The sequence below is a fragment of the Nicotiana sylvestris genome, chromosome 12 (genome assembly GCF_000393655.2).
Source record: "Nicotiana sylvestris chromosome 12, ASM39365v2, whole genome shotgun sequence".
Classification (NCBI taxonomy): Eukaryota; Viridiplantae; Streptophyta; class Magnoliopsida; order Solanales; family Solanaceae; genus Nicotiana; species Nicotiana sylvestris.
This window is the reverse complement of record NC_091068.1, coordinates 31,738,908-31,761,786: the sequence shown is the minus strand read 5'-3', so window position 1 is coordinate 31,761,786 and position 22,879 is coordinate 31,738,908. Positions and strand designations below refer to the sequence as shown.

The 22,879-nt window shown below is 36.5% G+C and overlaps 2 protein-coding genes across 2 annotated transcripts; one reads left to right on the top strand and one right to left on the bottom strand.

Moving 5' to 3' along the window:
* The first annotated feature begins 1,349 nt into the window (after positions 1-1,349).
* Positions 1,350-7,393, top strand: LOC104212831 (potassium channel KAT3-like). The gene is made up of 11 exons (XM_009762189.2): positions 1,350-1,554; positions 1,741-1,956; positions 2,044-2,199; positions 2,777-2,834; positions 2,937-3,254; positions 3,349-3,588; positions 4,082-4,180; positions 4,262-4,294; positions 4,386-4,571; positions 4,702-5,284; positions 6,886-7,393. The coding sequence occupies exons 1-11, from the start codon at positions 1,424-1,426 to the stop codon at positions 7,005-7,007; spliced, it is 2,142 nt and encodes a 713-aa protein (XP_009760491.1). The 5' UTR covers positions 1,350-1,423; the 3' UTR covers positions 7,008-7,393.
* Positions 7,394-7,437: 44 nt separating this feature from the next.
* LOC104212832 (proteasome subunit alpha type-5) lies at positions 7,438-14,517 on the bottom strand. Its single transcript, XM_009762191.2, has 9 exons — positions 14,284-14,517; positions 14,098-14,179; positions 13,919-13,999; positions 12,509-12,622; positions 12,305-12,406; positions 10,989-11,047; positions 8,301-8,403; positions 7,979-8,044; positions 7,438-7,892 (listed from the first exon to the last, which is right to left on the bottom strand). The coding sequence occupies exons 1-9, from the start codon at positions 14,295-14,297 to the stop codon at positions 7,800-7,802; spliced, it is 714 nt and encodes a 237-aa protein (XP_009760493.1). The 5' UTR covers positions 14,298-14,517; the 3' UTR covers positions 7,438-7,799.
* Positions 14,518-22,879: the final 8,362 nt, after the last annotated feature.

Sequence of the window (22,879 nt, the reverse complement as noted above, 5' to 3'; positions counted from 1 at the left end):
AAAATGTTTTTAGTTTTTAGTCATTACTTTAATAAACTTTTATCCGCCTGAACGAAAATACCCTTCTGCTCATAAAGTTCAGGACCAAGTGTCCTTAACTTATGAGCTTGTTACCGTAAGTTCAGGACTAGTTGTCCTTAATTAATAAGTCTAAGTTTAGGACCACATGTCCTTAACTTTTGAACTTGGAACTCGAAGTTCAGGACTACCTGTCCTTAATTTCTGTGTTTGTAACTCTAAGTTAAGGACTACTAGTTCTTAATTTCTGTGCTTGTAGCTCTAAATTAAGGACTAAGTATCCTTAATTTTTGAACTTCCTAGTCTAAGTTCAGGACGAAATATCCTTAACTTATGAGTTTGTTACTGTAAGTTCAGGACTAGCTATCCTTAATTTATGAGCTTGTAAGTCTAAGTTAAGTACTACCCGTCCTTAACTATTCCGATAACTAAGGACACAGTTTCTTTCATTTATTTATTTTGACATCCTGAAAAATGAATCTTATAGTGGAATGAAAGAAGATGAAACAAATCGATATGACCACTTTTTGGTCAATCTAATGGTATTCGAACGAACTAGCCAAATGAAGCAGAATTGAGCAATGATTCTGATAACAAAAACGCAGTCGCCGGTATAAACACTGCATTTCTATTTGGGAAGGAAAAGAGACAGAAGAAAGGATAATACCGTCTTTTATTAATTATAATAGATTAGTGGCTACTTTTGCTCAGTATTAAAAATATTGGATAAAAAATAAATATCACTTTAAAAAATGGCTACCCCATACAATTTTTACACATTCTGCTTAGGGCAAAGCCCATGGATCAAGGATGGGCTTCAGGGACGAATGTAGTCTTTCGTCTATGAGTTCAACTGTACTTATAACTTTTGATATTGAATATGGATTTATACGTAAAAATCTACTAAAATCTCAACACTTATTATATTTGAATTCAAAATTTTAATGATATAGTGAGTTTAATATTAAAAAATTTTAAAACCGAACCCATTAAATTTATATCTTGGATCAGCCTCAAATGGCTTGATTAAGAAATAAAGTTGCTGCATGATAATAAACTACTTTTTCTTGTTCAAACACGACTCAACAAATAATGTATTCCCTTCTATTTACCATTCATTTTATTTTTTCCTTTACTCTCGTTAATGATACCACAGAAGTTGCATTATCACTTTCCATAAGTTCAAAGCATATCAAAAGAATAATTCTAACCAAAAAAGATAAGGCTGACTAGTGACTAAACTTGCAACAGTCAACAGCTTCACTTTCATCATATCTATATATAAGGCTCTTCAAAAGGCCACTTTACCACTAATAAAAACTAGTTTTTTAATAAACTCTAGTTACTATAGCATCCAAAAAAAAACTCCAAAATTTCAAACCCCACCAACAATAAAAGATCAAAAATGTCATTTTCTTATACTAAAAACTGTGACTTCTTCTCCAATGATCATCTCCTTCCTTCTCTTGGAACAAGAATCAACCATGACACAAAGCTTCGAAAATACATCATTTCGCCCTTCGATCCTCGTTACAGGTAATACACGGAGCATAAATATATATGTAAAAGAATTACAACAACCTCAACCTGTAGTAGGAAAAGTGCAATACATTCAGTAGTGAGAAGAACATAAATATCAAACCAGTCAAATTTAAATCCTGAATCCGTCTCTTTTCAGGATACTATTGTACTGTTTTATGGAAAAGCTCATATTTTTTGCAGGGCTTGGGAGATGTTTCTACTGATTCTTGTCATATACACGGCTTGGATTACGCCGTTCGAGTTTGCATTTCTGAAATACAAAATAGATGGCTTTGTCATATTTGACAACATTGTCAACTGCTTCTTTGCTATTGACATTTTCCTTACCTTTTTCATGGCTTATCTTCATCCAGAATCTTATATTCTTGTTGATGATCCTAAGAAGATAGCAATAAGGTACATATGCAACTTTCAAATATTTTCTTTCTTTCTGTTTCTTTCTGCGACTCGTTCTAATATTGGGATTTACATGGTTAAATACAGGTATTTATCGACCTGGTTCATGTTTGATGTTTGTTCCACTGTACCATTTCATGCTTTCCTCTTTATTGATCACAAAAGAAGTGATGGAGTTGGATTCAAATTGCTCAGTATGCTCAGGCTTTGGCGTCTTAGAAGAGTCAGTGCCTTGTTTGCAAGGTTGGTTCGAACACTGTATATACTATACTGGTAGCGTAAAAATTATTTACCCTGTCATCATAGGTTAAATTGCACTAATAATATAAAATCACTATCAGTGTATTTAACCTAAATAATTGGTGATGTACACAAATAGTATCATTTGGTGTCACCATTAAAAATTTAACCTCAGTAAAAAAAATGTTGGGAAAATAGTCTCTCGTCGTCGGAATATCTTGGGCAAGTCTTATGGTGATTCTGTCAAATTCTGATTTTTGCCATAATTTTGCAAGTTAAAGTTATGGTGATCGTCATAAAATTCTGACGGTTCCCATATTTTGTGCAATTGGCCACAAAATGCTGACCAATCACCAGAATTTTTCATTGAAATTTTTTGAAGCGTGCTTTAAAATTCTAACATGGGGCTATTTTCACAGAACTTTCCTTGATGGGATCAGAATGTAAACTGTAGTTTTAAAAAGGTTCATCCAGCGTAATTTATTCTTAAATATACTTAATGCTTGCATATTGCACCAAATTCTAATGCTTGCATACTGAACCATATTCTCACATAAATCCAGTTTTTGCTTTCCTTCAGGCTTGAAAAGGACATCCGTTTTAACTATTTTTGGACGCGATATGCAAAATTGATCTCTGTAAGTCACAGTTATATATAATTTAAGCATAGGATCCTAAAGATAACTCCGGATATTAATTCATTACTAAGAATATGCATTTCTTTTGTTTTTTGAATTCAGGTAACTTTATTTGCAGTGCATTGTGCTGGATGCTTTAACTATGTGATTGCAGATAGATATCCTGATACAAAAAAAACATGGATTGGTGCATCAAATCCTGATTTCAAAGAAGAAAGTCTATGGGATAGATATATAACTTCACTTTATTGGTCTATTGTAACACTAACAACAACTGGATATGGAGATTTACATGCTGAAAATCCAAGAGAAATGCTCTTTGATATCTTCTACATGTTATTCAACTTAGGATTGACATCGTATATCATTGGTAACATGACAAATCTTGTTGTTCACAAGACCGGCTACACCAGAAATTTCGTATGCTCTCTCTCTCTCTCTTTAGCGTGTATTATAACCTGTTAAAATATACTGATAGTGTAAAAGTTATTCAACTTCGTGATTTGTTATGCAGAGGGATAAAGTTGAAGCAGCTCAAGAATTTGCAAGACGAAATCAGTTGTCGCCGCGGATACAAGATCAGATTTTGTCTCATGTCTGTCTCAAGTTCAAAACTGAAGCATTACAACAAAATGAGACATTGAATGTCTTGCCAAAATCAATCAAAACAAGCATTGCACATTACTTGTTTTTCCCAATAGTTCAAAATATCAGTCTGTTTCAAGGTGTTTCCAGGGACATGCTTTTCCAACTGGTAATTTCTGTTCTATATTGACCCCTCTTCCCCTTAGGCAGATACAACCTATATTCAATGGATTCAACTAAACCAGTATTTTCGGTGCAGAATATACATATATATATGAAAAACCAATAAGTTTTGAACAAACATTAAATTCATAATGGTAGTGTGAACTCCATTATTTCACTCGATACATGTTACCTTCCACTTAGGCGGATACAGCCTATACTCAATGGATTCAACGGAACCAGTATTTTCGATACAGTATCTAAATATATATATATATATATATATATATATATATATATATATACGTGGAAACCACCAAATTTCAACAAATATTAAACATTGGACCTATCATATTCAAAAGTATATTGTGTTTCGTGCCAAAAATTTAAATGTCGAACCTATCAAATTCAAAAGTAATTTGGCCTTCTTTTTTAACTATTCTTTACCACTATGACATACTAAAATTTATTGAAAAAATGATGTGTTGTCCTGCTTTAAGATTCCTGAAATGGAAGTTGAATATTTCCCTCCCAAGGAAGATGTGATTCTACAAAATGAGGCTCCAACAGAATTGTATATAATAGCCTCTGGAGCAGTGGTAAGTTAACAAATTTTGAATAATTACTTCAATTCTTGGATTTTGCAGTTCATATTATTAATCAGTTATGTATTATTGCAGGATTTGCTAGCAGATATCAATGGAAATGAACAAGTATAAACACTCAGCCACATTATGTTCATTTTAAATATAGAATTCAAATACTTTAGCCTAATATTTTTTTCTGAAACCTGTCCGCGAACAGATCATTGGAAAGGCTGTTGCTGGAGAATCATTTGGAGAAATAGGGGTTTTATTTGACAGGCCACAGCCATATACTGCTAGAACAACTCGGCTTTCTCAAATTTTACGCGTGAAAACGACAATGCTATTGAACATTATTCGAACAAATCCAGAAGATGAAGGGATTATAATGAAAAATCTTGTTCTGGTGAGTGTAAAAAACATATGAATGAATTGTTTTCAGCCAACTTCTCCTTGGTTTTTCTTCTTTTTTTTTCCCTCTATGTATGAGCAAAGTGAAATATAGTATCAACTATTTTCTTTTTTCTTGAAAATAGAAGCTACAAAGTTTTGGAGGCTTTGGTTATGCGGACCAAGAAAGTGACCAAAATTTAGTCTTCAACAACTGGTCAAATGGAGGACAAAGAGATGAAAACTACTCTCATCTTTTACAACAAGATACACCAACCAATCCCAGTAACCTGATTAGCATAAATATCCAAAATTTAGAAGCTAGAGTTAAAAAACAAGAAGAAGATGAAGGTGACAGTAATGGAGATCAACTCGACGCGAAAGGGTTGATAGCAATAACTCAAGCAGAACATGAAGGAAATAAAAGCATGCATGAGTTGTTATCAGATTTTGAAAATGACAGTGAGTTAAATGAGAAGAAAGGAAATTTCACTAGCTTAGATGAAGAAACAAGGAGTAGTCAATTCAAGAATTCAAGAAATGAGGTTCCCTGCTGCTCTTATTCAAGCAATAGAAGATCTACTTCCACAAGCTTTATTGGTGCAAAAGGGACAAAATCAACAAAGAAGAGAGTTACCATTCATATGAAAAAGAATAATTCATTTAAGGAGCATTATGGGAAGCTAATAATACTACCTGATACACTTGAAGAGCTATTCAAAATAGCAGGTGAGCTTTTATTTCACCTTACTATATATCTTCGTAGAGGAGCCTTGGCATAACTAGTAAAGCTGATGTCATGTGACCAGGAGTTCACGGGTTTGAGCCATGGAAACAGCCTCTTGCAGAAATGTAGGGTAAGGCTACGTAAAATGGACTCTTGTGAGTTGGCCCTAACCCAGATTTCGCGCATAGAGGAAGCTTAGGGTGTGTTTGGTATGAAGGAAAACATTTTTCCCAATTTTCCCATGTTTGGTTGGCTTAAATGTTTTGGAAAATATTTTCCTTATCAATTCATTTCCTCCAATTGGAGGAAAATGTTTTCCTTATCAAGAGAAGGGAAAACATTTTCCAAAGCTCCTTCTGAACCTTCCCCACCCCATCAACCCACCTCACCTCCTTTCCAAAAAAAGGTTTTTTTTTTTTTTTCAAATTTCAGTTTTTCCGTCACCACCCACCCAACTACCTCTCCATCCCCCTCCCCCCCCGCAAAAAAAAAATATTTTTTTTACCTTAATTTTTTTTTTTTTTTTTTGCAATTTCAAATTTCTGTTTTTTCATTTTTCTGCACCACCCACCACACACCCCAACCCCCCACCTGCCCGCACAAAAAAGATTTTTTTTTACTTTTTTTTTGTAATTTAAATTTCTGTTTTTTTCGTTTTACTGCCCCGCCCCCTCCCCTCCCCCCGAATCCCCCGAAAAAATAAATTTTAAATATATTTTTCAGTTTTAATTTTATTATTTATCGGTTTAAAGGCTCAAAATTTTACATGTTCCAAAATTATGAGTTCGAAGGTTTATGTGTTTGGAAGTTTATGGGTTTAGAAATTATAAAGTTTACGGGTTCGAAATTCCGCGGTTTTGAAAATTTAGCAGTTCGAAAGTTTATGAAATTTGTGGGTTCGGAAGGTTGTTGGTTTGAAAGTTTATGGCTTCATGTTTATTATATCTAAATTATTTATGAATACTCTTGAGAAGTCATTTTCCTTAATTTGCGTACCAAACACCGGAAAATGAATAAGATTACTACTTGTTTTCCAAAAAAATATTTTCTTGGAAAACATTTTCCACGGAAAACATTTTCCGTTATACCAAACACACCCTTAGTGATGTCTGGGCTAGCTAAATTTACACCTCCATTTTACACCTCCATTATTCAACAGGTACTTGTTGTCACACCTTTCTCATATAGGACAAAAATCACGTGCTTACACTTGCTACCTCCCATCAGCATATATACTGAGTAACTCTACCTACCAAGGCTTAGGCAGATGGAAAGAAATCACCTAATAGTTTTTCTTTTCTTTTTATTTTTTTGGCTCTTCGTTGAGATTTGAATCATGTTATCCATGATTTCACCCGCTAACATGACTGAGCCCAAGAACTTATACAAAAATGGGAGATGATTTTTCCCCTTTTTTCTATAAGGGGGTGGGAGGATTAGGATTGATTCTTTCACCTTACTATATATAGTTACATAATCTTAAAGTTAAGGAACCTAAGTAATTACTAATATGACCAAAAATGACTAAATCATTTCAGTGTGCAGTAGTCCTTCATGATACTATTGGTCAAGCAACTAACCTGGCAATCTTGTGTAACTGCAGGTGAGAGATTTGGGGAGTACAATATCAAGAAAGTTGTAAATGCAGAAAATGTAGAAATAGATGAGGCAGATGTCATTAGAGATGGTGATCATTTGTATCTTCTTTCAACTAATGTGACGTGATAATTCAATGCGAAAGGCTGATGTTCTTATATTGATCTCGTTACATAAATGTCAGGCAACATGAATCAGGGAGAAATAAATTTTAAGTATCACTTAAAAATTTACAAGATTGTCTGCCAAGTACTACTGGAGAATGACAATCTATCAAGTTGTTCCATTGAAAAACTACAACACTAACACCTTACAAGATTGTAGCCATTTCGATTGCTCTCCATAATAAGATGAACATTGAGCTTCAGATGAAACTTCAGCCACCAACATTTTAATCTAATTGGTTCCACTTTTTCAGCTCACATTCTAATTCCATTTGTTAACAAATCATTCTTGCAATCAAAGCATCATTAACTTCAAGAAATTCATTTGATTGGGCAAAGGATGTGCTTCTGTGTTGAATACAAACTCATTCTAAGGAATAATAGAATTCCCTCGCTTGAAGAGCCACATAACAAAAGGCCATTAATAACATATTTTTCTTTAGGTAACAGACACATCTAGGGGATTTTTAAGCATTTCGTCAGACACAATATTGCATAGAAAGTAACTCGAGCCTTTCTATGGAAAACGTATCTTCTCAACCATACCTGAATCTTAGACCTCGTCAGAAAACAATCCATCCCACCCTAGGGAATTTCCAAGCAACGTAAAGGGATTGACCATTTGTCTATGAGTCAGAATGCTAATAATTTAACATGCTAGAAAGGGCAATACAATCCACAAATTCTAAAACAGTTGGAAGTAAAGATTGCCCATAATAGAGAAATGGGTAACAAGCGTAACAAGAGAGCTTTCTTCTTATAGGCGGCTGATAACAGTTTCCACCTCAGAAGGCGAGTAGAGATGATAAGTTGGAGATACCCTAGCAATATCAACATTATTGGGAGTCACCTGGAATCGAATAAAAGGTGATTTTCAGTTAATAGTAGTAGAATACACAGATCAGAATAAAGATACAGTATTATCATGGAGCTTACCTTCTCTTCCATCACTTGCTTTAGAATTGACAGTGCAATTGTTTCAGCCTCCTTAAGGGTGAGGTCCTGTAGAATAGCAAATAATGCACTTCAGATCAGCTTGCAAAACCATATCAAGCCAATTACTAGGTTCCAGAAATAGCTGACCTACCACTCTAGTTATAGTAGATTCTCGTTGATTTTATACTTCGTTTTCTCAAGGAGGAGGTGGTTTGGGATTATAGGTGCTTAATAACATCAAATATTGAAAAACAAGAACCATAGGCTGACTCTACATAGGTATGGCAGGTTAAGTAGAAAATAAAGTAGTTAATTCTTATACCTTGTTGAATTGCTCCTGCAAAGAGCTGTCAGCACCTTCTGAACCAGAACCAATGGCTTTTGCATTGCATTGCCAGAAAGTGCCAGAAGGATCAGTATAGTATCTGCATATCAAACGGCATATTGTTAACAGGGTACCAGATGGTTACTAGGATGAATTTAAAGGATAACTGCAATTAGGATTTCAACTAAAGGCTGGGCAGCCGAGTAGCTCAAAATGACTATTTTCCCCTCAAAGTATATTTAGAAAAATTATGTACCCCATTTATTTCTTTTCTTTATAAATGAGGAATTTCAAGGGCCAATGGCACACCGTTCGAAACTCGGTGGATAATGGGCCCGCTCCTCTATCCTCCATTTAATTCTTGGAATAACATAAATTATCAGTTACAGTTCTCATGTTTAAATAGGTATACCATAATAGGAGCATTCTATACCTACTTTTAGCATTACTAAAGCATTTTAGTGGCATCATTCATTTTCTGATTTCAGACTTTCTTTGATCTCGTGATTCCCATGAAAGTAAATAGCCAAGGCAAGTCGAATCCATGTCTGGATTAACACAAGCTCATTACTAGATGTTAAGCTGTCAGAGGTATTTCCAGGAAACTCACAGCAGTCATCACTTGTGTTCATCTTTTACCAAAATATGAACTTCCTAATTAAGCAATATTGATTGGGAGAATATTCACACAAGGGAAAGCCGGAAACGTCACCAAATGCTAAAATTAAGTCAATGAATCCTTTTGTCCTTGATGATAGGCTATAATTGCGTATTTTAGTCGATTATTACACTCTAATTTACTGCACTTTAGTTGAGTTTGCGCTTTAATCGCTAGTGTTTTGTACTAACGGTGTGTTTTATGCCTTGTAGGAGTGATTTCGAGCTATATAGATGTTATGGAATGAATTCAAGTGATTTGGAGCTTTGAAGTCTGAGTAAAAGCCCAAGGAATTAAGCTGGGATCGTATTCGGGGATCAACGGATGATAAAACAACAAAACGAAGACTCGAGTAGGCATATTGCGTACTGTCTAGTAAAATGCACATAACTTTTTGCTCAAAACTCCATTTGGGCTCCACAATATATGGTTGGAAAGCTAACTCAAAGGGCTACAACTTTCATGTTTTACGTTTTTTCAAATTCCAAACGGAACAGGGTGAAAAGCACGGTCGAAACCGCGACCGCGGAGCTGAGGCGGGCTGAGGCAGTATACCTGCCATATACCGCGGTTGACCGCGGCAGTCCAAACGTGAAATATTGTCCTTTTTCGCGTAGGGGAAGGTATAATTGTTTGGGCCCGACCCTACTTGGTATATATAAATGGAAAAACGGTATTTTTAAGGGTGGGACACACTTTTGACATAAAAATTAGACCTAAGGAGGCTAAGGAGACCGAGGATTCGACCTAAGGAGTCAAGAACACAATAGGAGCAAGGCGGGGAATTCTTCAACGAGTTTTTCCTTCCTCTTCCTATTTTTCATTGTTGGTTATGATTTTTAGTATTGTAGTTTTACATACTATTATGAATAGCTAAATTGCTATCTAGGGTTTTGATAGAACCTTTTGTAGGATAAATTCTTGTTATGTTTTTATATAATTAAGCCGTTGGATTTCTCTACTTGTTCAACTACGTGTTTATTGTTGTTGATTGAATGGTCATCGATTGACTGTGCCTATTTATTATGTGTTGCTTGAGAAAGGATACATATTTAGGTGATTGTTGAACAACGTCACTCCTAACGTATGTGAGAAATCAATACAGCGGGTTTAAAGGTAGGTTTAGAAATAACAAAACCTTGACGTGGTCATTATGAGCGGTTAGATAAAGCCAACTAGCGTAGTTCGAGAGAATATGTCTGGTAAATTGTTGTAGTTGCTCAAGAGAGAATTACGGCACCTAAAGTGCTCATGATCAGTAGATAATACATTGGCAAAATTGTAGGGAATATAGCTAGAAAGATTCCGACAATTGGGGAAATCATAACTCTAGACCTCTTTAATTTAGTCTCCAACCCTTTGTCTCGTTAGTTGATAATTTTACCATTTTCTAGTATTTGCTAGTTAATTAGTTAGAAATATAAATCTCAATCTTTATAATTTAGAAAATTGTTCAAACTTGTCTTTTTAGTGATATTAAACAGATATAGCTAAGCCTTAGTTCTCTGTGGGATTCGACTCCGGACATTTAGACCGGATTATATTTGCAGCGACCGTTTATCCTTTTTAGGACTAGAGTTGGGCGTGATCAGTCCTTTTCCAGAATAACTCAGGATCACTGATGAAAAAGTTACAATTAAGACCAATTGACATGCACAGACACACAAGCACGTGCACACACAAATGAAGTTAAATGGAAAAAGGAAACTAAAAGAGAAATAGGAAGCTTGGATCATGATTCTTGTATGTAGATTGGATGACTGGCGAGATTTACTAGGTTGGAAACTGTAGAGTAGCATGTTAACAGAAAGTTATGCCATGTTGGCAAAGGGTTCAACTAGCAGGCAACCAACTGTTAATCAGCAGAAAATATCTAGGGGTGTATCTAATGCACAAACACAAAACAAGATGACAAACTAATAGATGATTGCGTGCAGCTTCATCAAGCATGATCAAACACAAAAAGAGAAGAAAACTTAGAATATAATGCAATACTTCCAACAATCTCACGAAAAGCAAATACTTACAAGCTCGGACCATTCTCATCATGGCCAGCAATGAGAAGTGATACACCAAAAGGTCTGGACTGCATAAAATCAAAGATAATGAATTTTAGTGGAAGACTTGAATCTTACTCTAGTCGAAACAGAAGAAACAAGGTGCCATCCATATATGTTGACGAGAAATCAATTATTCTAGATAGCGTGCGTTTTAACAGGATCCAGACCTCAGCTCACCTCGTTACTGTTTAAGATTTTTTCAAGAGAGAAAAAACAAAATGACAGAGACTATGTGTGAGCACTAGCAAAATGTTCTACGCGATGAATCAGATCCACTCACGGAAAACAACCATAACTAACCAGGTCCTCCGCTCAGATTTATCATCTATAAATACATGTTATAAAGCAGAATTTTTTTTCTGATCTCACATTCCTTAATTTTTCTTTTTATTTTATTTACAAGATATCTAATATTCTTAGAATGTAGAAATTGGACAGAGGTTTTTTTTTTTTTTTTTTGATAAGTAATCAAATATTTTATAAATGCTTGCACTAAGTCAGCGCTAGAAAACATAACTACAGATTATGCAATCGGACAGAGAATATTTGTATCCATACACACCCAACACAGACTATCTATACACACTAAAATGATCAAAAAACATCTTTCAAGACATTCTGTACACAGAACTATATAATCCGAGGAAATACACCCAATAGTCTCTATCGTCACCATCAGTCTACCATAAAAGCAAATGCCAGCTTAAATGAAGATCTCTAGATCCATCAGTCAGCCTCTAGTTCTATCAGTACAATACAGGGCTTCTGTATACAGATGTCTAAAGCATTTCACGTACATTAGGATACCGAGACCCCACATATACAAGAGAACGGAGATGAGCAGTAAATTAATGACCTTCACTATAAGTTAATAATTTTTCTGTCCAAGTAATAATATACAAAATCAACAGTATTCCACACACAGGCATTGTTACATGTACATGCATAGTGTCTTAATGAGACAGGTAGATGAGAAAACAGCGTAATCACAAATGATTCACCAGCCCCATAAAATGAAACAGCTCAATCCAGTCAATAAAGTACGATTTTTACCCACTCAAGTAGCAACACTAACAAAATATCTAATAGTACAAGTACATTTACGTCGTCAATCAAGCTCCAAAAGTTCAATCAAAATAAATGGGAAAAGCAAAATATTGAATGGCACATGCTTTTAATCAAAATTAGAAAGCAATGAATTGGGATTTTGAATGGTTCTGCTTGAAATATACCTGTCCCTAAGTAACAAGAGCGAAACTGCTAAGTAAAGAAAAAGCTCTTACCATAGACTCTTCATCACCCTCCCCAAATCGCAGGGCCAAATCACACAGAGCTTGTGTTGTGGACTCAACAGTCATGGGCTCACCATAAGAAAACCTGTGGTTCTATTGAAAAGAGGGAATACAGAATAAGCAAGCTTAGCCAGTTACCTTTTCCTTGCATAGAATGACTTGAATTTTAATGGTTTAACCTTCAGCTCTAAATACCTGAGTTTCAACTCGTGCATGTTCAACAAGAGTCCTTGCATCAGCTATCAATCCACTCATCGCACAGCCAATATGCTCATCAATTTCCATAATTTTCTCCACACTGCTTGGCTCCTGCAAGATCAAAAATATAAAATTGAGTTATGAATGACAATAAACACAGATAAACTGAAGGATTAGCTAAAGAAAAAGAATTTCTTCAATTTGAAATGTAGTAAACTCACAAAAAGTTATAGCCAAGCAAGCTAAAAAGGTGAGCAAGAGGCAACAAACAGGACAGTAGTTCCTTACTTCTCAAAATTCCTGATCTAAAACTTGCTCAGCCTTTTTCTTTTGACATAGCCACTACCTCTTTTAGCTATTAGTATCTAAAAAGCTCTTCTTAACGTTGTACCTAGCACTAGATAGTGTCTTTCGATTAACGGGCATGGCATCACAAGAAACTAGAGAATTCAAGTTTAGACTTAGTGGTTAGCGTCCCCTCTCGACCAAAAATAAGGGTTCCACCAATGTATGTCCCATGTTATTAAAGATATTTAGAGATAGAGAAAGGTCACATGGCAGGTAATCCTCTGGCTATGTACTACACCTCCATTTAAATTTTAAGCCATGTTATTTTCTCCAAAGATATGAAATATTTGTTTGCAAATGTACAAGCACATTCATGGTTCATTCGCTGTGAATGGTCAATTTACAAAGAATCCAAAAGGATTATTTTGCTACACATTAACTTCGAACAAAGAGAGCTTTTCCAATATTTGCAGTGAAAGGGAAAAGCTCTTTCAAACAAACAAGTTCTTAAACATGTATTACTTCCTATTACATCAAAAAGCACCAGTCCCTTATTTTCAGAATATCCCAATTTTTGCTTCTCAAGAGAAAAAAAAAAAAAAAAAAGACTCCAACTTCTTATCTTACTATTCATCCAAATCTAATTGTTCAAATTATTTGACAAACTGCATAGGCACATAGTGGATTATGCCCCCCACCCCCACGCATGCGACCTAAAAGAAAATTTGGACCAGAAATTTTTCACAGGGTAACTCACTGATGAAATCTCAGTTCTGCAACCCCAGTATAGTCCACGGAGAACTAAAAAGTTCATAAAACAATTATTAGTTACAACATTAAATCCGCGACATATATAACCCAATCGAGTATAAGTTCAATGACGGTACAAAGAAAATTCTACACCATCAAGTCACTTAAAAGGAAGCTGCGGGTAATTCTCTATAAGAACTTTGATTGGTAACCCCTAAAATGGGAAGATATCTTCTATAATAGGTCAAAATACACTGATATTGAAAGAAAACCTTTACACCATCAGTGCATATAACTTAAATCCAACCCAATTAACTTATGAAACACAAAGCAGGAATTCATATTAAAGTAAACTAGAAGAGTACAAACCAGAAGTGGAGAGGTAATTCGCTTCTCAACAGCAAGAACAACGCCTTCCTTAGTCTTTATCCCAATTGCCGTCGATCCCAACTTTATTACACCCACAAAACAACAAAAAAAAACTTAATCTAAATTAAACCATTTAAACCATATAAATAAATCCGTTTAATAATTCCATCTTAACTTACCTTAATGGCTTCAATAGCATATTCAACTTGAAACAATCTTCCTTCAGGAGAGAATGTGTTCACACCTCTATCATACTCAGTTCTGGAGAAAAAGTAACAAAAAAATAACAAATTCTTCAGAGATTTGAAAAGAAAATAACTGTATTGAGAAAAAAACCCTAGATTAAGCCGAATAATGAAGTTTACCTAGTGAGAAACATCTTTGATCAGATTTATTACAGCTTTAGAAAAACAAATCCTTAGTAGCTAAGAAGTGACTGTTTTATTTTAGACGGAGAATTGATTTGCTCTAGTACTTGTTTTTACTTGAGTGACAAGCCATTTCTGCAAAACCAAGGTAGCTTCGGTCTTTACCGGGTCGGATTTTCTCAACCCGTTTATTAATAGGGGAAAGATAAGTGTATTAGGCACACCATGACAACTGCCAACACGTTTTGGCAATATATTAGATTTAGCAATTTAAGCCCAACAAAATTGGAATAATATAGCCAAATTCCCAGAAACTGACGAGAGATATATCTCTATCCAAAAAGTAAAAACTAAGAGGTAAAAAGCGAAAAATCATATTTCAGATTGAAATAAAACAACAAAGCAAAAGGGAAATATTGCACGGAAAAGAGAGAGATAATTCTTATTGAATTTCACATGATTTACAATGGGGTAAAACCCCTTTTATTTATAGGGGAATAATGACTTAGCCACAAAGTAACAAACTCTTTAGAAAATAGACATTCATTCTAAGTGCAATTCTATTTATAACACTCCCTCTTGAATGTTTATTCAATAAATAATGTGTCTCGTTAAAATTTTAACTAAAATAAAATCCAATAAAAAAAATTTCTAGTAAAGGAAAAATAGTACACATATTTAGAAATACTCCTTTTAGTTGCCTCGTTAAAAACCTTGCAAGGAAAACCCAGTGGGACAAAACCTTATAAGGGAAAAAAAGTACAACGCGTATTAACTCCCCCGAATAAGTGCATCAATTCACATCTTTGAGCCTTCGCATCTCGATCTTGTACACTAGCTTCTTGAAGGTTAATGTCGGTAGAGATTTGGTGAACAAATCAGCTATATTATCACTTGAACGAATCTGTTGCACATTGATATCATCATTCTTTTAAAGATTATGTGTGAAAAATAATTTTGGTGAAATGTGCTTTGTCCTATCTCCTTTTATGAACCCTCCCTTCCATTGGGCTATGCATGATGCATTGTCTTCATACAAAATTATCTTCTTTCTTCTTTTTTATTTTTTGTTAGATTCAACGGGTATCAGGTAGCTTAAATGTAAATTCTCGTACTAATGAATTTTGTTGTTCTTCTCCTTCTCTTTCAAGAGGCAGCTTCTAATTTTCTTCTTCTTCCCTCTTTTTTTAATTAATAAAAATATATGTGTTTGAGATGATGTACATCTATGTATATCGCCATGTATACGTATATGTATATCATATTGTATATCGTGATATACATTATTAGATTTGACAATATAAGGTTAAATTGGAATCAAGTCGTCCAATTTGATTTTAAGAGGGCAAAATTCTTTCCGAACAATTGTATTAAATTTTTTTCTTGATCAAAGAAGGAATTTTTTTTGATATAACAGGTTTAGATCAAGTTTTAAAATATAAAATAATAAATATAATCGTGGGAATAAATAAATTTTGGTATACATTTTTAATATACAAAGAAGAAAAATAAATTTTTGGTATATATTTTGGTATATACAAAGAAGGAAAATAATCTTGTGATATTCGTTTTGATATACACATATTCGATGTGTCGCGATATGCAAGTAATACAATTCTTTATTGTAATATACATTGATAAAGACACAACAATAAAAATTAAGCAACTATATTTATAAATTTTATATTTTGGATATACAAAGAAGGTAAAATAAATTGATATACAATACATTTTGATATACACAAAGAAGGAAAATAAAATTGTGATATACATATTTTTATTATGATATATATTTGTTAGCTATATGGTGCCAATATCTATAACTAGGGACTTTTTCTACAAATTATTATACCACCAAAATCCTTTTCTTTTGTTTTTTATTTCAAAAATCGAATACTATATTACATATTACATACTAAAAATTCAAATAAGAAAATGCTACACAATATGTGGTTAATTAATTAAACTTATAAAAGTCTTGAGAAAAAGACCACAGATTGGAAATAAACAAAAATATGACAGTGAAATTAGAGTGAAAGAAATTGAAATTATAGGTAATTTAATATCTCTTTTTTTGTTATAGATCGATTTGTTTTTACCACTTTGATTAGGCGCTAATTATTTTATTTTGATATGCGAGCACCAATTTGCAAACAACAAATAGAAAATAATACTAATTCTTACACAAGTGAAAGGACCGTCAACTAAAGTTGATGATAATTCAGTTAAATTTTGTTGAATGAATCTCTAATCTTTACACATTGTACTATTGCACGTAGGAAGAATTAAAGAGAGTAAGTAAAATGACTTAGAGTTTTGCATTTCTAATACAGTTATTTATACATGTGCACACCAAATAATATCCGATCCTCTAATTATACAAAAATATTATGCAAAATCATATCTGATCCTATTATACAAAAAATATTCTAAAAATCAAATCCTACATTATACAAAATCAAATACAATCCTTAAGATTATACTCTATCATCCCCCTCAATCCGAGCATGAGGTGTAATGTGAAGATTGGAGCGTAATATATGAAACCGAGAAACTGATAATCCTTTGGTGAAAATGTCAGCTGTATGTTTCTCTGTTAGTATATGCTTAACAATGAGATCACCACTTGCAACTTTATCTCTAACAAAATGAAGGTCAATCTTCATGTGCTTTGTCACGATCCAAGTTCTCCCTCCGTGAACTGTCGCGATGGCACCTAATCTCTATGACTAGGTAAGCCTAACGATTTTCGAAAAATGAAACAAAGATACGAAACTAACAATCAACGGGTAATTATAATAAAGGAGTTTAAAATGCCGCTCGGCATATACAATAATAACACTCTCGAACTGAACATAGCACTCCCAAAATTCGGAATCTCATGAATCACAAGCTAAAGAAGTACATAGTATTTCTATCTCCAGAAGTCTAATAACGAAGAAAAATACAGGAAAGTCTATAATTGAAGGGAGAATAGAGAAGGACTTCTAGGTCTGTGGACGCGGCAGATATACCTCGAAGTCTCTGAATCGTCTCGCCTCACTGGAAGTATGCTTGAGAAGAAGAACCTGGATCTGCACATGAAAAATATGTGCAGGAAAGGGCACGAGTACACCACAACGATACTTAGTAAGTGTCAAGCCTAACCTCGGTCAAGTAGTGACAAAATCAAGTCAGGGCCCTACTGGTTATATATATAACATGATAAAGCAGTACGAAATATGGCAGTGAAGGTAATTGCTAACAGTCAGTAAAACGAAATCACAGGAGAAATCATAACTCAGTACACAGAGAAAAGCAACAGGGGATCTCCCGGGATACCGTCCCGTAGTCCCAAACGTAAATGTGCAGAGGATCTCCCGGGATACTGTCCCGTAGTCCAAATCGTAAATATGCATGGGGATCTCCTGAAATATCGTTCCGTAATTCCAAAGTAAATATCCAGTATAGGGAGTTCTCCCAGGATACCGTCCCGTAGTCCCAAATATAAATGTGTAGAAAGATCTCCCGAAATACCATTCTGTAGTCCCAAAGTAAACATCCATGGGGATCTCCCGGAATACCATTCCGTAGTCCCAAAGTAAATACACAACTCAATCAATATACACAACAGTCTCAACAAGAAAATCTACAGTTCTATTCAAGTCTGTATCAAAGAGATAGGTATTTCCAACCCTAAACATGCTGCACAATAGCAGGTAAACAGCTAAAGCAGATAAGACAATTAAGGCACGTAATCATGCTTTCCTAAGCTAAACAGGAGACTACATGTACTAGTATTGCTTAATTAAAGGAAAACATAATTATCTACTTAATGAAAACGGGTTTTTTCAACAATTAGCACGTGCACACAATCGCCACCTCATGTACACGGTATTCATATAATAACAATACCAAAATCCTAAGGGGAATTCCCTCAAACAAGGTTAGGCAAGCCACTTAACTCAAACTAAACTCAAATCAATTTGATATCACACTCTTGCCATGAGTATCCAACTCCGAGTGGCCCAAATCTAATCAAATCAATTACATAACGTAAATATAACTACAATCAATTAATTTAACTAATGAATTTAAAGCTAAGGCGAGAAAATAGGAAAACGCCCAAAAATCTTCCCCGGGCTCACGTCTCAGAATCGGGTAAAAGTTACTAATTTGAATACCCATTCACTCAACGAGATCACTTGTCCAAAAATTATTCAATTCCGACACTTAAAACCCGATCAAATCCCAAAAATTTGATTAGGGAACGTTTTCCCCAAATTCCCATTTTTTCCACTCAAATTTAATTACTATAGATTGATGAACTATAAACAAAATAGGGTTAGGAATCGTCACCCACTGATTTCCTCTTTAAAATCCTCACAAAAATTGCCTTCTCCCGAGCTCCAAAAGTCCCAAAATTGAAAATACGATAAAACCCTCGATTTGGCCCTTTTTTGCTAGAGATCTCGCTTCTGCGGGGGGGGGGGGGGGGCACCGCATCTGCGGTCCCCCACCTGCGGAAAAATCATCGCAGGTGCTGAAGTCACCTATTCGGGTTGGGGCCGCATTTGCAGTTTTGCATCTGCGGTCCCCCAGCCATATCTGCGATTTCTGATGCCAAGTCCATTTCCGCTTCTGTGGTCCACTCAGCCGCTTCTGCAACACCGTACCTGCGGTCCCATATCCGCAGGTGCGATTATATCAGGTTCAACAACTTCAGAAAAATGCCTAAGTCCAAATCAAATCTGTTAAGCATCTGAAACTCACTCGAGGCCTCTAGGATCTCAACCAAACATACCATTCAATCTTAAAACATCATACGAACTTAGTCGAGTCCTCAAATCACATCAAATAACGCTAAAACCACGAATCACCCTCCAATCCAAACCTACTGAACTTGAATTTCCAAAATTCTACAACCGATGTCGAAACCAACCAAACCATGTCCGATTGACCCCAAATTTTGCACACAAGTCACATTCACCACTACGGACCTATTTCAACTTCTAGCATTGGATTCCGACCCCGATATCAAAATTCCACTATCGGCTCGAAACTCCAAAAATTCAACTTTTGTCATTTCAAGCCTAAATATTCTACGGACCTCCAAAATACAATCCGGACATGCCCAAAAGCCCGAACACCCAACGGAGCTAACGGAATTGACGGAATTCCATTCCTCAGCCGTCTTCACACTGCTCCGATTACGGTCCAAATTCTAAGATTTTAAACTCTCATTTAGGGACTAAGTGTCCTAAAACACTCCAAAACGCAAGATGAACCATCCCGGCAATCACAATAGCAGAAAAAGACACGCAAAAAGCAGTTAATAGGGGATCGGGGTGTTAATTCTCAAAACGACCGGCCGGATTGTTACATCCTCTCCCTCTTAATACATTTGTTCGTCCTCGAACGAGCATAAAGACATACTTGAAGTGGTGAAAAAACGAGGATAACGGTTGCGCACATCCTGCTTGATCTCCCAAGTTGCCTCCTCGACCGGCTGACCCCGCCACTGAACCTTTACTAGTGCAATGCTCTTTGACCTCAGCTTTCGAACCTGCCTGTCCAATATAGCTACTGGCTCCTCAACATAAGATAGATCCTTGTCCAACTGGACTGAACTGAAATCCAACACGTAAGGCAGATCGTTGTGATATCTTCGGAGCATCGAAACATGAAATACAGGATAAACTTCTGCTCATAAGCAACCTCCCCAACACATCGCAACACCTCAAAGGGGCCAATAAACCTTGGGTTCAACTTGCCCTTCTTTCCAAATCTCATGATGCCCTTCATAGGCGAAACCCGAAGCAAGACCCGCTCTCCAATCATAAATGAAACATCGCGAACCTTCCGGTCTGCATAACTCTTCTGTCTGGACTGCTCTGTGCGGAGTCTATCCTGAATCACCTTAACCTTCTCCAAAACATCCTGAATCAAATCTGTGCCCAATAATCTAGCCTCGCCCGGCTCGAACCAACCCACTGGGGATCTACACCGCCTACCATATAGAGCCTTATACGGTGCCATCTGAATGTTGGACTGATAACAGTTGTTGTAGGAAAACTCCGTAAGTGGCAAGAACTGATCCCAAGAACCTCCAAACTACATCACATACGCACGGAGCATATCCTCAAGAATATGAATAGTGCGCTCGGACTGTCCGTTCGTCTGGGGGTGAAATGTTATGTGCAGCTTCATCCGAGTACCCAACTCATGCTGAAGGGCTCTCCAGAACCATGATGTAAACTGAGCACCTTTATCTGAAATGATGGAAACTGGAATGCCATGCAGGCGAACAATCTCTCAGATATAAATCCCAGCTAACTGCTTTGAAGAATAGGTAGTACACACAAGAATAAAGTGCACGAACTTAGTCGGCCGATCCATAATCACCTAAATGGCATCGAACTTCCTCAAAGTCCGTGGGAGTCCAACTACGAAGTCCATGGTGATCCGCTCCCACTTCCACTCTAGAATCTCTATCTGTTGAAGCAAGCCACCCAGTCTCTGATGCTCATATTTCACCTGCTGACAATTGAGGCATCGAGCTACAAACCCAACTATATCTTTCTTCATCCTCCTCCACCGATAGTGCTGCCTCAAATCCTGGTACATTTTTGCAGCTCCCGGATGGATGGAATACCACGAACTGTGGGCCTCCTCCAAAATCAACTCTCGAAGCCCGTCAACATTGGGTACACATATCCAACCCTGCATCATCAATACCCCATCATCACCAACGGTCACATCTCTGGCATCATTATGCAGAACCTTGTCCTTGAGGATAAGCAAATGAGGGTCATTATACTGACGCTCTCTGATACGATCAAACAAGGAAGACCGAGAAACCACACAAGCTAGGACCCGAATAGGCTCCGAAATACCCAATCTCACAAGCTGACTGGCTAAGGCCTGGACATCCATCGCCATGGACCTTTCTACTGCTGGTAGATACACCAAACTCCCCAAACTCTCCGCCTGGCGACTCAAGGCATCGGCCACTACATTGGCCTTTCCCGGGTGTTACAAGATAGTGATATCATAATACTTAAGCAGCTCTAACCACCTCCTCAGATGCAAAGTAAGGTATTCTACTTAAACAGATACTGCAAACTCCGGTGATCAGTGTAGATCTCACAAGGAACACCGTACAAATAATGACGCCAGATCTTCAAGGCATGAAGAATAGCGGATATCTCGAGATCATGGACAGGATAATTCTTCTCATGCACTTTCAGTTGTCTGGATGCGTAGGCAATCACACTACCATCCTGCATCAATACCACTCCAAGGACAATCCTCGAGGATCACAATAGACAGTATAAGACCCCGAACCTGTATGCAATATCAATACTGGGGCTGTAATCAAAGCTATCTTGAGCTTCTGAAAGCTCTCCTCACACTTTTCCGTCCACCTGAACGGAGCACCCTTCTGGGTTAGCCTGGTCATAGGTGCTGCAATAGATGAAAATCCCTCATCAAATCAACGGTAGTAACCCGCCAAACTAAGGAAACTACGGATCTCTGTAGTTGAGGATGATCTGGTATAACTCTACACTGCTTCCACTTTCTTTGGATCCACCTTGATCCCTTCACTCGATACTACGTGATCCAAGAATGCCACGAAATCCAACTAGAACTCACATTTCAAGAACTTCGCATATAATTTCTATTCTCTCAAGGTCTGAAGCACTGTCCTCAGGTGCCGCTCATGATCTTCCCGACTCTGGGAGTACACCAAAATGACATCAATAAAGACAATGACGAACGAGTCAAGATATGGCCGGAATACATTGTGCATTAAATGTATAAATGTTGCTGGGGCATTGGTCAGCCCAAATGACATAACAAGGAACTTGTAATGACCATACCGAGTCCTAAAAGCAGTCTTCGGGATATCTGGCTCCCGAATCTTCAATTGATGATAACCTGAACGCAAGTAAATCTTAGAAAACACGTGAGCACCCTATAACTGATCAAACAGGTCATCAATACAAGGCAAAAGATACGAGTTCTTCACTGTAACTTTGTTCAACTGGCGATAATCAATGCACATACGCATAGAACCATCCGTTTTCTTCACAAACAAGACAGGAGCACCCCCAAAGTGACACACTGGGCCGAATAAAGACCTTATCAAGCAATTCCTGTAACTTTTCCTTCAACTCCTTCAACTTAAAAGGAGCCATATGATAAGGAGGAATAGAGATGGGCTGAGTGCCTGGCAATAGATCAATGCTAAAATCAATATCTCTATCGAGCAGCATGCCCGGAAGATCAGCTGGAAACACATCAGGAAAATCCCGGACTACTGGGACTGAATCAACTGTAGAGGTTCAATACTGACATCTCTCACATAAGCTAGATATGCGTCACACCACTTCTCAACCATTAGCTGAGCATTAAGAAATGAAATAACTCTACTGGGAGTGTAATCTAAAGTACCCCTCCACCCTAATTGTGGTACACCTAGCATAGCTAGTGTCACGGTCTTGGCGTGACGATCAAGAATAGCATAATGGGATGACAACCAGTCCATGCTCAAGATAACAACAAAATCCACCATGCTGAGCAATAATAAATCGGCTCTGGTCTCAAAACC